Consider the following 15,179-nt stretch of genomic DNA (forward strand, 5'->3'; position numbering starts at 1 on the left):
AAAAAAAAAAAAAAAAAAAAAAAACATATCATAGTAAGACCAATACCTTCTCAGCTTTGCATCGAAGCTAAAATTGATTATTTTGAAAATAAAAAGTTAAATACTGTTGGCACGTAGTGTAGTAAAGATCTGGCATATTTAGGACTAATATATATTGAAATTTAACACTATATATACTTGAAGATACAAACAATAAAAACTTTATATGGTTGAAATGTAGCTGTATAGACATTTTCTCAAATGTTAATTGAACACAGTTAAATTATTTGATTTTCAAAAATAGTAAGTCCATTAAAAGGTAATTATCTTACTAATTTTCAAAATCAACTTGTAAGATATAAACATTTTTAAATAACAAAATTAAAAAATTAACATTTATTTTAAAAATGTAGTATGATTTTATACTTAAATTACCTATAACTTATTTAGAAGTTTATTTTATTTTTTAAAGTATAGTTTATTAATTTAATTTCAATGATGCTGGTTTCTCTACAATAATAAAATATTAAAAATCATTTTGACTTAAATTTATTTGAATTTAATGAACTTACTATTAAAAATCAAATTGTCAGATATATTTTTTTTTCAACTTTAACTACATAGTGTAAACTTTAATATAGTATTAATGGATGTTATTCTACGTTTGTAGTTTTTTTGTTTAAAATAAAAGATAAGAGTATAATAAAAATTTTAAAATCTAAAGAAAATGTATATTATAAAACATTTTAAGACGGGTTCTAAATTTATAAAAATAATGGATTAGTTAAGGTTAATATTAAATAACAATATATTTAAAATATTAATTTATAACAAAAAAATATTTAATTCAAAAATCCACAAAAATATAAGATCACATATACAAATTTTGGTAACACATATGATAGTGCTAAGCACATAAATATATATATATGTTTAGTGCTGATGATGTTCCCAAAATATGCAATTTTTTGTGGTTTAAAATATCAAGATTGATCATGGTCAATAATTGTATGTTTTTAAGGTTAACACCTTAATAGTCGAGAGAAAAATTTTTTAATTATAGTGGTGATAGTTTTAATAAGATACAGTTTTTTATGTTTCATTGAACAATATTGATATAGTAAGACAAGATATTCATGTGAACAATCTCAAAGAGAAAAAGAATATCCAGCATAGTACAATTCAGTTATTTATGGATAATAAAAAAAGTTTTGTAGTAGAATAGACATGTTTTGAATAAAGTGTGACAATGTAAAAATTATAAAAATAAATATAAAATATTGAGTAAATCAGAAGTTTTACACATTTTTGTTTAGTTCTATTTTACTAGTATGTAAACTTTGTTTATATACTTATTCTTTTTGCAGAAAATTAACAAAGGATAATGTTGTAATATTAGATTCAGGAAATTTTATTAAAGGTTTGTTCTTTGATAATTTAAATAATATTTTAGTTAAATTATAAGTAAAAAGAATTATTTTTTGTATTCATTGTTGCAACCAGAAGAGATTTGGGATTGTCATCCCTCCCCGAAATAAAATCAATGTTTGGGTTTTTAGTCTTATATGACTTTTTTAACGATACAGCTAAAAAAAATTGTTTAGACTTATTTTTTTTTGTTCATTTAAATTTTTATTTAGCGTTGTAAGGAAAATAATTTTCTATAAAAAGCAATATTATCTATTCATGATAAAATAGTTTCTGACTTTGCTACTATTAATAATCAAAATTATAAATTATATTTTGTAATGTATTTAATTTTTTCTCTTGATTTATGATAAAGTTAATTTTAATATTTTAAAAATAAAATTATTATTGAAGTCAAAATACAAATTAAAATTTAATTGTAGACTCCTCTGGAACTGGTATGGGGCATAACTTCAGTTTTAAATTAAAGTAACTATATTTTTGTTTTTTATAGGATTTAGATATGAACTATATTGTTCTTCTAAAAGTCTTAGTACTCCTCAGTGTTTGGTGGTTTGTGATATTTCTCCTGCACGAGCTTGGCAGCTTAATGAAAATAGACCTGAAAGTGATAGGTATCTTAAAAGCTCTTTTGATGATCTTCTAATGAGATATGAGGAACCAAATCATTCAAATAGGTAAAGTTATCACTGTTATGTTAGTTTTAATTCATTAAATAATTTAATTTTTTTAGGTGGGATTCACCTTTAATAAATTTACAGTTAACTGATAAATTACCAGCAGAAGATATCAGAAAAGCTATTTTCGAAGTCCCTGACCCAAAACCTAATTTAGCAACTATAAATGTAAGTCAACATATATTTTTTATTTTCTCAGACATTTTTGCTTCTAATAATTAAGTATGATAGATATAGTAAAATATAAATCTCATTATATTTTTCAAAGCTTTGAAAGTTTGTTTTAGAGTTCTTGGCTTTTTTTTTAATACTAGTATCACCCGAATATAATTCAGGTGATAACAGTATTATAAAATCATTTGATTTATTGTGTAAAATACTTTTTGCAAAGTTTAAGTTTTATTAGCAACTTAAGCAACTTAAAGTTAATGATATTATCATCACTTTGGCTTGGAAACTTATAAAGTTATTTTTTTTTATTATAATAAGTATAATTTTTAATTTGCTCTTAATTATTTTAAGTGGGTACTTTTAACATTTTCTTTATTTATAAATAAGAATTACAAAATAAAAATAAATTTTTCTCATCTAGAGGAAATATTAAATGATCATAGTGGAAAAATGGATATTTTATACATAATGTGAGATTCTTAGTAAACCAAAAATAAATAATGACTTGACCACGCATTAAAATTTATGTGCATAATAAATTAATTTTTCTCATGGACAACATTTTTTTGTAGACACCTTTAAGTTCATCTTCATTTTTATATGATTTGGATAAAACAACACAGGATGTCATAAATGTAAGTTTTTTTGTAAGTTTAAAAAATTATGAATTCTAATAACACCAGAATATTTGAAATTATTATTAAAGTAATATTTAACTAATATTTTACTCACTTTTCTATAACTCAACATAATTATTCCCAATTTCATGATTACAAATTTTATATAAAATATTTGTTTGACAAGACCAAAAAACTTTACTCTTGAAATAAAAATTATGAAGTAAGGAATTAAATTTTCTTATTTTTATTAATTTTATTTTAAAATATTAAATACTTATTGTGTAACATATTTTTAAGAATATTTGATATAAACATTTTTTACATGTCAAACTTTCTTTCTTTATTGTCCTTGAAGTTATAGCAAGTCCATTACTTTTAATTTTATTAATAAAATAAAATATTAAGCTAAAAATTTAACTTATTATTATTTATAAATTCAATTGCCATATGTTAATTGATTTGTTACTTTTTCTTAGTTATTGTTTGTATTAATAAAAATATAAATATGTTAATATTTCTTATATACCCATTCTTTACTCTGTACTTTTTAGTTTTCTTATAAAATCATCTTGGGGTATTTATTTTCATGGAAGTATTTTTACACATTATAACTTGATTGATTTTTTATCTGTAAAGTATTCATGTAGGTTTTTTCTTATAATCAAAGTTTCAAATATTCATACCCTAATTTGTATGTAGGTTTGGAATTTGATCTTAATTATATATTGTTAAAATCTAAATTTTAATAATTTTCCGTTAAATTATTAAATATTATAACTTTTAAAATTTTAGTAGTATTTTGTCTATAGTATATATGTTAATGTTTTTTGTGCTATATTTTTTTAGTCGATAATACAGCTAAAGAAGCAAGGAATTGAAGGTGTAAATATTGAAATACCAAATTACAATGGGAAATTTTTGAATAAACTTGACAATAATTTAACATTAATACAATTAGCCAAATCTAGAAGACAGTTCTTATCTTATGCCAAAAGTCATCCTTCAACTGATGATACAAAAAATATTGTCAATTTATTTATTCAATTCCTCAATAACACTTTAACTTGTTAATATCATATGTATTTTTTTTTTTTCAAATAAATTGAAACAAACGAAAATTGGGTTTCATTTATTGAAATAACATTTGTCCCAGGATAATTTGTTATTATTTTTCGCAAAAATCAATGTTTTTAATCAAAAGTTTACATAATATAAAATAATTTATGGGGTTCATTACTACTAGATGAATAGTGACTCCTTGAATTTCCCTAACATGTAAAAGATCCATTATTATATTTATAAAATGATAAAGATGAACTGAAATATGTTCTTTTTGGCAATATGATTGTACTTTTTTTTCCTGTAATATAGGTTTAGTTTCAGAGTTTTAGGTTTTTATCTATTTATAAATCCTAAATTATATAGTAATGGTAACATCATAATTACCACATAATGAAGTTGAATGCAAGGTTTTAGCTGTCGGTTTAGGTTTTAATTAAAGGTAATAAATCAATATTTATTTCTAACTTAATATTTTTCTTAAGACATTTTTGTGCAATGTAACATTTGTCTCAATTTTTCAACTTTTTTCTAAATATATAAGCATTTTATTTAAAATAAGACAATCAAAGAAACATGGTTTTTTTTACTAGTAATTATCAAATAATGCAATTTTTATAAGATCATAAAGTACAAAATCTATTCTCCTATTTTTGGGGAACGAGATAGCAAAAAAAAAATTTGATAAAATATGTTTTTAGCTATTAAAATTTAATCAAATTTTTTTAATTTTTAAAAATTTACTTTTATTATTTTTTCAACAAATTTTATCTGATGAGCTATTAATTAACTTTCTAGGATGTATATTTAAAGAGAAAATTAAAAAACAATGTTATTCAGGGTGGTTCACTCCAACTTTTTTGTGTATTCAATTTATTTTGCTGATTTAGTATTTTATATATTTCTGATTAATATCTCATATAGAAGCCAATCTAATTATCCATCTAATCATTACTATTAATTTTTTTTCACTGTAGCTTTTAAATTAATAAAAATTATTTTTTAATAACAATGTTACAATAAAAACAATGTTGTTATCGCTAAATACAAATAATATCGCTGTAAAAAAATATATCGTTCCCCATCATTAGTGTTTAACATAGGTAAAGAGGATTAATCCTTTTAAACTACTGTTTAAGTTATTGAAAGAGGTTTTTTAATGATTCCTGGATGTTATTCTGTTTAATTTATTATCATATTATATGCCTTATTAGCTACGATGCGTAGCAGAGAATCTATTGGTTTTATTCGGCCATATATTTTTTTTGTCCATATACACCATTAAACCAGCTCCTACTAGTCGATTTTGTTAACGATATATCATAAGATCACAAAATGTGTCTAGTTAAAGCTATCAGCACTATAATTTAGAAAAACTCCCCTCAATCCTAGGAATAAATAGAAATGCTTAAAAAAATTATATTGTCTTAGAACAGTGTTGATATTTTTAACTTTCACAGTATATTGAAACTACTTTGAAAACTGGACACATTATCGCAAAATTTTTATTGGTAACATTTCAAACATTTGCATTGTCATAAACATACTTTTTTCTGAGAATACGGTCATTAACAAGGATACTGTGGGTATTAAAAAATGATATTAAATTTATTTCTAAAATGTTCTAAAAATATACATTAATTTAAAACTAATACATCATACTTCAAGATGAAATAAGAAAAATTATTGATTTCTGGGAGTTATTGGACATTAAAGCCAAAAATCGTAAATTGTTTAGTAAAATCAGCTGATTTTGTTATAATTACATAATAATGGAATGCTTACATTACTCTAAATTATTTCAAATAAAAGGTAATTTGATGTAATACATTATTAAAAATGATCCTGTGGCTTATACTTTGAGTAATTAATATCTAAGTAAAAAACTATGTAATTTTATAATGATATATTAAATTATTTTTAATGATTCAAATACGCACCGAAACGTTTTACGATTGTGATTTAAATCACTGTCAGATATCAATCAATACCAATCTAAAAAGTGCCTCAACTTCACTTTATTAGATCTCTATTGTACTCAACTTTTTATTTTTTATAATATTAGTTTACATGTTATAGTTTGTTCATTGCATAATACATAATTCAAATTATGCTCTATAACCTTTGATTAAATTTTAAAATATTGTAATTATTCAAATTGAAATATAGAATATCAATAAGTTAAAAATACAAATTAATGATTAAAAAAGATTTGGTACTGATAAAGTATAAAAAATTATTTAGCTATGTTGTAGTAAGTTTTAAAGTATATTTGACTTGTAAAATTTACAATTTTAGTTCGTTATATTCGACCACAATAAACGCTAAAGTTTTTATATAGTATTTAATTAACCAATGATATTCAATATTGATGGCTCATATTCATACCCTACCATAGAAATACTATTGTATGTTTATGTACCCTATCTGCTTACCTTATAATTTTTGATATCCGCAACAAGTGTTTATTATCTAATCGTTTTAAGCCGGTTTCTGTTTAATGATTCGGTGGTCTGTAGTCAGAAGTATATTGACAATAATATTGTACGTGATATTTAAAATATTTTATAATTTATTTAAAATTTGATATTTTCAAATAGTGAAGTTATTTAATATTCATTAAAAATAATCTGAATTCTAATAATAGTATTTGTTATTGTTTTTGATAGGTTCAAGATTTTTATTTTTCAATAAAATGTTTCGAGGAAACATATTAAAGGTAAAATTTCTGATTTAAAATTAAATTTTTTAATACATTAATGTATACATGATAATTTATTAAGGATAAGACGTAGCTGCTGGATACAACTCCTACTAATGTATGTGTACTTCACCTATACTATATATCCAATCTATGTTTTAAAATGCTGTAACGAATGAATGGTCCATCAGATAAAAAGTTATAATACAAGCGTTTGACAATTTTTTTTTCAAAAACTAAAAGTAGACTCCCATTAAAAAAAATAAAGTTTAGGTTTTTTATCTTTTAAGATGACATTTTTCAAATACTTAAAAAAAGCAATGAAAAACGCTCGTTTTAAAAAAAATTTCTCAGTGGGATGGTAAAATGTATTCATGCTAAAAAAAAAAATCATTCAACTATATATTATTGTAAAATTTTTTCAATCAAACAAATTTTTTCTTTAAGAAAATAAAAATTTTTTTAATAATTTTTATGAAAATTTATGACTTAATGAATCATTGTACATAAAAAAGAAGTGTAATTTTCATCTTGATTATATGATGGAATAATAGTTTCTTGAATATTGTATAAAAACAATATTGTTTGTAAAAAAATATATTTCTTTTTTGGAATATGGTTCCTCTTAAATATTTTCAGTTTCAGAAAGTAAAATTTTACACTCTGAAATTAATTATATAAAATTGTAAAATTAAATTTTCTATTTTTGAAATAATTTTACTCTATATCTAATTTAAAATAATTAGCTTATAAATACTTTTATTAATCTGATATTATTGAAGTGTTTGAATTATTTTTATATGACTTTTTGATTTTTCTTATTAAGTCAATAATTGTTTAAATACTCAAAATTTTAACAAGCATTGAAAATATATTTTTTATAAAATATTAATTATTTCAAATACTATTGTAAGAAAATTAAAAAATGTGTTATGGAGATGTTCCTAGTTAGTGTGCTTGATCAAGTTCCTAGTGTTTTATTAGACAAAATTGACAATAAAATTACAATAAATAATAACCAAATTACTCATGAAAATGACATTGATTCTGCTAAATATGATAGGAAATGTTATAATAAAATTTATAAATAACTTATAAATAATAAAAACTGGCTCTATGTTCTTTGTATACCATCTATTGCTGTTTAGTATGTACGTAAAATTAATGATTGGATGTCATTAATTAAAAAGTATAATATATTCTAAAGACATTAATAGTAATTTCATGCTTCTGTATTTTTAAAGTGTATACATGCATTTATTTTTATTGTTATTCACTTTTATCTTTAATCAATGTGTTTACTTTCTTTATTAGCATATGCTTATCTGAGGTCAAAGTTCATTTACGTCAATAAAATCAAATATTATTAAAAGTTATAATAATTAATCAAAATAATGATTCTTCTATTGTATAAGGGTTGAGCAATATGTCTAAATTGTGAAAAAAATATTATTTGCAACAACTTAATTGTGCAAAAATAGTTGATAACCATTATAGTAACATTTTGATTTAAATTAAAAAAAATTCAGTTCAATATTATTTAAGTTTTATATGTCAGTTTTGTTTGTTTGTTAAATTTTAACCTATATTTCACTATAAATAATAATTTGTTTTTAATGTTACATTTTTCTTATGCATTTGAGACATTTAGTTATTTTTTATCACCAAAAAAACAGAGAAGCCTTTTTCACATATTGAGCTATGTAGTCTCTTTAAATGAAGAGGTTTCTTGAATAATTTTTGCTATTATTCATTTTACTTAAAAAAAAAAAAAAAATTAAATATTAAAATATTATATTATATTTTTTTTGAAATTTAAATTTCTATCAAAATCTTGTTATGTATATTAATTAATTAATTTTTTTTTTTTTAAGAAAAATATTTTTCAACAAGCAGTTAGATTGAACTGTTCTATTCCAAATATTCCTATGTACATAGATGGCAAATTTGTTGAATCAAAAACAAATGAGTGGATTGATGTTCATAATCCCGCTACTAATGAAGTAAATTATGACACTTAATATTAAAAATAAAATTATAATTTAATTCATTAAAATATAGGTAATATCTAGAGTTCCTAAGTGTACACAAGATGAAATGGAACATGCAGTAGAGTCAGCTAAAGCATCTTTTAAAACTTGGTCAAAAACTTCCGTTATGAGAAGACAACAAATTATGTTTCGTTATCAAGAAATTATTAAAAGTAACATGGTTAGTTTTAGATAGTTTAACAACTTTAATTTATTATATCAATCCAATTAATTAATTCAGAAATTTATTATTAATTTATATTGAGCAAAATATGACTGAAAATATCTAAAATATAAGTATATTCCACAATCCAATTAAGATATTTGTAATTGTTAATATTTAAAAAAAAATTTCATGTGAACCATACTATTGTATTGTTTATTCTAGAAGTATTAGTATTTTTTTTCTTAAGTTGAAGTTGGGGTCATGAACCAAATAGCACTTAAACCTATAAACACTAGTGAAACCTTTATTTATTATTTGGATTTACCCAAAAAAAAACTCATTAATATTATACAGGGATGATGGGTTTATAATAATACACTCGATTACATCAAAATAAACACAACAATGAAAAAAATGTTCGTTCTCTTTTAGTTGCATATATGTTTTCATTTATTAGCTGATAATTATTTTTTAGAATCGTCCCTTATAACTTTAAAGGGCGTTAACTTAATTTTTTTAAATGGAAACTGCCAATTCTTATACCTTTTTATAAAACTAATATTTTATTGTAATTTTTTTTTATGTATAATTTATGGATTCTTATGTTAAAAATCTGTGTTATAATCATATTTTTATTATTTGTTTTTAATCATTTTAAAAAATTACAACAAATTATTAATTGCATTGATACAATTACAATATATTATAGGAGTTATCAATTAAACTTGTTCTATTCTCTACATATATACATTATTTATTAATTAAAGTTTGTATTTATTTTTTATTGTGAAAAAAAAATGATTACTAATAATTAAATTTAGCTAAGTTTGAAATGCACCCTAAAATCTTAAAAAGATCTCAACTCCTAAAACACTAGAATCTATTAAAACCTGTATATAAAAATAAAAACTAAAAAACAAGATTTCAATTTAAGGTCCTGGTTAAAATAAAATGAAAAAGTTAAAAAAAAGATAACCTTTTTCAATTGAAAATTATTGTTTGTAAAATCCTGAATTTTATTTATCATGTGTATACTTGTAATTTTAGTAAATATGGGATAATTTAGTAGGTCTATTTAGCATTATTGGTAACTTGTCATAATTTTGTGGTACAAAATTTAAGTTCAGTTCTGTTTTTCTGTCCCATAAATCAGTGAGATAGTCAAGGTGAGTTACAGGGGATACATTTTTCTCTTCAAAATGAAGTAATTAACAAAAAAAAAAAATCTCATTATAAAAAGAGGAATTTGTTACTATACTCCTTTTATTAGGAAACCCTGGTTATGCCACTGTATCATAATGAGAAAATTGTAAGAGGGAATGTTAAAAGTAATTTATTCTTATAAATATAATTAGTTAATTTATCTTTTTTTCTAGAAAAAATTAGCAGAAAATATTACTAAAGAACAAGGAAAAACATTAATTGATGCTGAAGGTGATGTGACACGAGGTCTTCGTAAGTATTTGAATGTATATGAATTTGTACTCTTCTTCTTCTTCTTCGTCTTAATTCCAACTACTTGAAGTCGGCCTAAACTTCCACTTGACATGATTTCCACATCCTTTACTCTCACATCAGTAGTCCTCATATCGCATTCAATAACATCTCTCCATCTCTTTTGGTTTTCCTCTACCTCTTCTTCCTTCAACATTCATTGCTACAAGTGTCTTACAGCTTCCGATTCTTCTCTCCTCATAACATGACCAAACCATCTAAGTCTATTTTCTCTCATCTTATCCACGATTGACTCTACACCTATACTCCCTCTTATATGCTCGTTCTTTATCCTATCTTCTCTAGTCACTCCACTCATCTATATAAGCATTCTCATCTCTGTTACACTTATTCTCTGCTCTACTTTCTTGTCAACTGCCCATCACTCTGAACCATATATCATAGCTGGTCTTACTATAGCCTTATAGAACTTACCTTTCAGCCTCATTGGAATTCTTTTATCACATAAGACACCAGATGCTTCTCTCCACTTCAACCACCCGCACTTAATCCTGTGTCTTACATCTACTTTCCACTTAGTTTCCTGCACACAACAAATGTTAACTTTTCTCCTCTTCAATACTTTTACTAATTCTCTACTACTAACAGTTAATGTTTCAACATTCCAAGTACCTATTCTTACTTTGTATCTATCTTTCTCCTTTATACATGAGTCCAGCCTAGAGTTAAGTGGTGATGTCCCTACACTGTTGATACTACAAGCGTTGGGTAGACTTGTACACATGACTGGTGAAACAGCTACTGCACAAGTTGTCCGGTTAGTATCAAACACTTTATTCCATTGGCTTTCTCCGTTTTTAACTGCTTTCTATTGTTCCCGCGTACATCTGAGATGGGACAATCTGTCTAAGTTTTGTTCAGGATTCCTCATACTTTTTTTGACAAAGATTTTTACGCCGGCTGTCAACCTGACACAACCTCTTTAGTCGCTTCCTACTAAAGTTATGAAGTATTCTTATCTCCTGTCCGCAGGGAAGTATATGAATTTGTACTAATTTATGTTAATTTTTTTTAAATTAAAATGTTATTGAAGAGTAATTTACTTTATCCTATATTTCAGAGGTTGTTGAAAACTGCTGTAATTTTACAAGTTCTATTATGGGTGAATCTTTACCACAAGTTGCTACTGATATGGATATACATTCATATCGAGAACCACTTGGAGTAACGGCTGGTATTGCTCCATTTAATTTTCCAGCTATGATACCTTTATGGATGTTTCCTGTGTCAATATCTTGTGGAAATGTCTTTGTTATTAAAGTATGAGTTTGTATTTTCACATTAAAATATTTTTTATAATATTAAAATAATTCATTTTAGCCATCTGAAAGAGTTCCAGGAAATTGCATGATGCTTGTAGAGATGTTATCTGAAGCTGGTTGTCCACCTGGAGTTGTAAATGTCATTCATGGTAGTGTGAACACAGTCAATTTTATTTGTGATGCACCTGCTATTAAAGCTATTTCATTTGTTGGAGCAAATACAGCAGTAATAATTAAATTAATATACTTTTACTAAATAATTTCATTCTATAAATGAAAAATTATGGAACTTTGATTTTCATGTCAAAATATTCAAATAGTGTGATCTAAAATTTATTTTACTAAAACGTCTAGGGAGAGCATATATTCAGCCGAGGATCAAAAAATGGTAAAAGAGTACAAAGTAATATGGGTGCTAAAAATCATGGTGTAATTATGTCTGATGCAAACAAAACTAGTATGCTAAATTCTCTTGTTGGAGCTGCTTTTGGTGCTGCTGGTCAACGTTGTATGGCATTAAGTACAGCTATATTTGTAGGAGAAGCAAAAAATTGGCTTCCTGAATTAAAAGAACGTGCTAAAGCTTTACAAGTAAATGCAGGTATATAAAATGTAATTATTTATTAGTTAGTCAAGAGTTGAACTATTTACTATGTAGTTAATTTTAATATGTAGGTCATGTTCCAAATACTGATGTTGGCCCAGTAATATCGCCTGAAGCAAAAAAAAAAATTCATGATTTAATTCAATCAGGTATTAATGAAGGGGCTAAGTTACTATTAGATGGAAGAAATATTAGCGTTCCTGGATATGAAAAAGGCAATTTTGTTGGTCCAACCATTTTAACAGATGTCAAAGTATTTATTAATTTATTTGTAATTGATGAAATACAGATGATTACAATATTATTTTTTCAGCCTCATATGAAATGCTACACACAAGAAATTTTTGGACCAGTACTAATTTGTTTAACTGCTAATACATTAGATGAAGCTTTAAATATTATTAATTCTAACCCATATGGAAATGGTACTGCTATTTTTACTACAAATGGAGCAACTGCCAGAAAATTTACCCATGAAGTTCAATGTGGAAATGTATTATAATAAATTGCGTTAATATTTTTAACTTTTATAGATTTTCAATAGTTATTGTTTTTTAGGTTGGTATAAATGTTCCAATTCCAGTACCATTACCAATGTTTTCTTTTACTGGAACAAGAGCCTCATTTTTAGGTCAAAACCATTTTTATGGAAAACAGGTAGTTATTTTTACTAAGCTATTTTAATTTAAATTTGTACATTTCTTTTACATATTGTGAAAACTATTTCTCAGGGCTATCATTTTTATACTGAACTAAAAACAGTTACTCAACTATGGAGAGAATCAGATGCTACTGATACAAAAGCAGCTGTATCTATGCCTGTAATAAACTAAAATGTATAGTATAGTATTTAACATCATATGTCTGTATATTTTTTTTCAATTAAATTTTTTGAATTTGTTATTGTTATATTACTTTTAATAAAATTATTATTTTTAAATTAATGTAGTGTTAAAATCTTGATTTAAATATTAATTTTAGTAAAACTGAAAATGAATCTAGAGTTATTATTTTTATTTTATGTGTGCGGTAGTATATAAAAGTCGGGATGTGAAAATTGTATTTTTGCATGAAATCATTCTGTATGTATACAAGATGATTAATTTATTGTTCGATTTTTTCTTTAATAATAAACATATTTTTATTTTTCATATCATAATTATTTATATTTAATAATTTTTATTGTAAATACGATATAAACTAATAATTTATGAACCAAGATCTTAGAAGTCGTTAATATTATAATACCTAAGTGGCTGTAAATGTATTTTTGAAAAATTTTCATTATTCGCGCCACGATTACTGTCTATATTTTTAATATTAATAATTTCTATAATACAGATTCATAAGTTGTTATCAATTAATAATATTCATTAATAGTTTTAATTTGCAATAGAATTATTATTTTAATAGAAATCGAGTTATCAATGTCAAATCAAACACCCTAAATAGTGTTATTTTTATTATAAAACAAGAATTTTCAAAATGTTGAAAATTTGAGTTGATTTTAAAAAGCCTTTTAAAATTATTAATAACTTTTAATAAAAATGTTTTAATACTCTACATTTTCAATGTCTTGGATTTTTATTAACTTTTAAGATGTTCGTATTTTTACTGATTACTCATAAAAAAAACTGTTGCTTAAATTAGGCTTATTAAGTATATATTTCTTGATTGAATGTTATGTGATTGCGGTAGAGATGTAATACGATTTAACTTCAATTTATTTATCCGTTTTTTATCTTAGAAATAATCTTGATTATTAATCCTTTAATTATAGAGTTGACAAAAGTTAAGAAGATAGATTAAAACATGGAATAATTTTTTAATTTTGTTCCATCATTTTAACTTCCTTTCATTTTGTTGAATGTTGAAGAATTAATTGTTTTCAATAATTATTTTAATACAACATTAATCGATTATAATTAGTATTCAATATAATTACCAAAAAATGGTAATTAATAAAAAAATCTTAGTAAATATTTTTTTAAGCAAAGGTATTACAAAATTAATAAAATATCACTTTTTTTTTACCAATGTAAGTTTTTTATTCAATATTAAATTTTGTTGAGAATGTCTAAAATTTAGAATTTAACAATAAAATAATAAATACTATTTTAATATATATACTATAATTAACAATAATAAAATTACACATATATCATATATAAACCTTTGTTAGGTTTTTCATAGAGTACTTCTAAATCGTATTAATAATAATAATGATAAATATGTAAACATATAAAATAATTTAAATGATGGAGAAAAATCCACCAGAACAAAGATCATCTAACCATCCATAACCGCGATTAAAAATATTTTTCGAACGCCTGTAAATCATTATTGGTGGAATGGTACCTAATTCATAAAAGCGAATTGATGCAATTACTGAAATAAAACAATGATAATAACAATAACAACAATAAACAACGTTTGACACTATTTAACGTAAAGTGATAAAAAACATAATAATTAACACATTAATGGATTATAAGACACGGCATTTGTGAATTTTCAACCGCTTTATTGACTACTTCGAATTAGTCTTTTGGTAAAAAAAGCGTGTTAAAACATCAATTAGTCTCGTGTTTTATATTTTCAATTATGTTTTGTATCGCATGAAATTATGTAATTACACTCTATATTAACGAATTTTTATGACAATAACATGATTACACGCGGTATTTGAATTTGAATACTTATCATTTAAATATCATTTGGTGCTTTTGATACAAATATGTTGGTGCTTTTGTAAATTAATCTGGTATATTATTTATAAAATCATTTTTGATGGATTGCGAGATTTACATTTTATTTTATAAATAAACACTAAGGAAAATAGTTATTTAACAAACTCATATAATTTAATAGATTTTGACAATTACTAGATGTAAAGGGTATTTCTTAAGCACATACAATACAAAATTGTAAAATTATTAAAAGTTAAGTATGAATTTAAAACTCGAC

General features: G+C 23.6%; 2 protein-coding genes across 5 annotated transcripts in view; both read left to right on the forward strand.

Moving 5' to 3' along the window:
* LOC126897565 (protein KTI12 homolog) overlaps positions 1–4,221 on the forward strand; it is a 6,553-nt gene extending 2,332 nt beyond the window's left edge. Inside the window, exons 3-7 of one of the 3 annotated variants that reach the window (XM_050671271.1) lie at positions 1,347–1,399; positions 1,901–2,084; positions 2,141–2,252; positions 2,828–2,890; positions 3,722–4,192. In XM_050671271.1, coding sequence (XP_050527228.1) covers positions 1,347–1,399; positions 1,901–2,084; positions 2,141–2,252; positions 2,828–2,890; positions 3,722–3,946 — 637 coding nt within the window. In that variant the 3' untranslated portion in view covers positions 3,947–4,192. Of the gene's footprint in view, positions 1–1,346; positions 1,400–1,900; positions 2,085–2,140; positions 2,253–2,827; positions 2,891–3,721 lie in introns of all 3 variants that reach the window. The other 2 variants (XM_050671281.1, XM_050671289.1) reach the window with 2 other exon arrangements.
* Positions 4,222–6,260: 2,039 nt separating this feature from the next.
* On the forward strand, positions 6,261–13,371 carry LOC126897446 (probable methylmalonate-semialdehyde dehydrogenase [acylating], mitochondrial). Of its 2 annotated transcripts, XM_050671043.1 has the most exons (12): positions 6,261–6,478; positions 6,604–6,653; positions 8,510–8,638; positions 8,697–8,846; positions 10,208–10,286; positions 11,407–11,606; positions 11,667–11,834; positions 11,963–12,209; positions 12,284–12,465; positions 12,526–12,705; positions 12,771–12,869; positions 12,944–13,371. In XM_050671043.1, the coding sequence occupies exons 2-12, from the start codon at positions 6,630–6,632 to the stop codon at positions 13,043–13,045; spliced, it is 1,560 nt and encodes a 519-aa protein (XP_050527000.1). In that variant the 5' UTR covers positions 6,261–6,478; positions 6,604–6,629; the 3' UTR covers positions 13,046–13,371. The 2 variants fall into 2 exon arrangements, with proteins under 2 accessions (XP_050527000.1, XP_050526993.1); XM_050671036.1 differs by lacking the exons at positions 6,261–6,478; positions 6,604–6,653 and adding an exon at positions 8,227–8,359.
* The last annotated feature ends 1,808 nt before the right edge of the window (positions 13,372–15,179 follow it).

The sequence above is a fragment of the Daktulosphaira vitifoliae genome, unplaced genomic scaffold (assembly GCF_025091365.1).
Source record: "Daktulosphaira vitifoliae isolate Bord-2020 unplaced genomic scaffold, ASM2509136v1 Scaffold_1, whole genome shotgun sequence".
Taxonomy (NCBI): Eukaryota; Metazoa; Arthropoda; class Insecta; order Hemiptera; family Phylloxeridae; genus Daktulosphaira; species Daktulosphaira vitifoliae.

Bases quoted from the DNA above. Each gene is read 5' to 3' on its own strand.
- LOC126897446 (XM_050671036.1), top strand. From the start codon at position 8,252: ATGTTACATTTTTCTTATGCATTTGAGACATTTAGTTATTTTTTATCA. The intron at 8,639-8,696 runs GTAAATTATGAC...ATTAAAATATAG, and splicing joins ATAATCCCGCTACTAATGAA to GTAATATCTAGAGTTCCTAA. The intron at 12,706-12,770 runs GTATTATAATAA...ATTGTTTTTTAG, and splicing joins ATGAAGTTCAATGTGGAAAT to GTTGGTATAAATGTTCCAAT.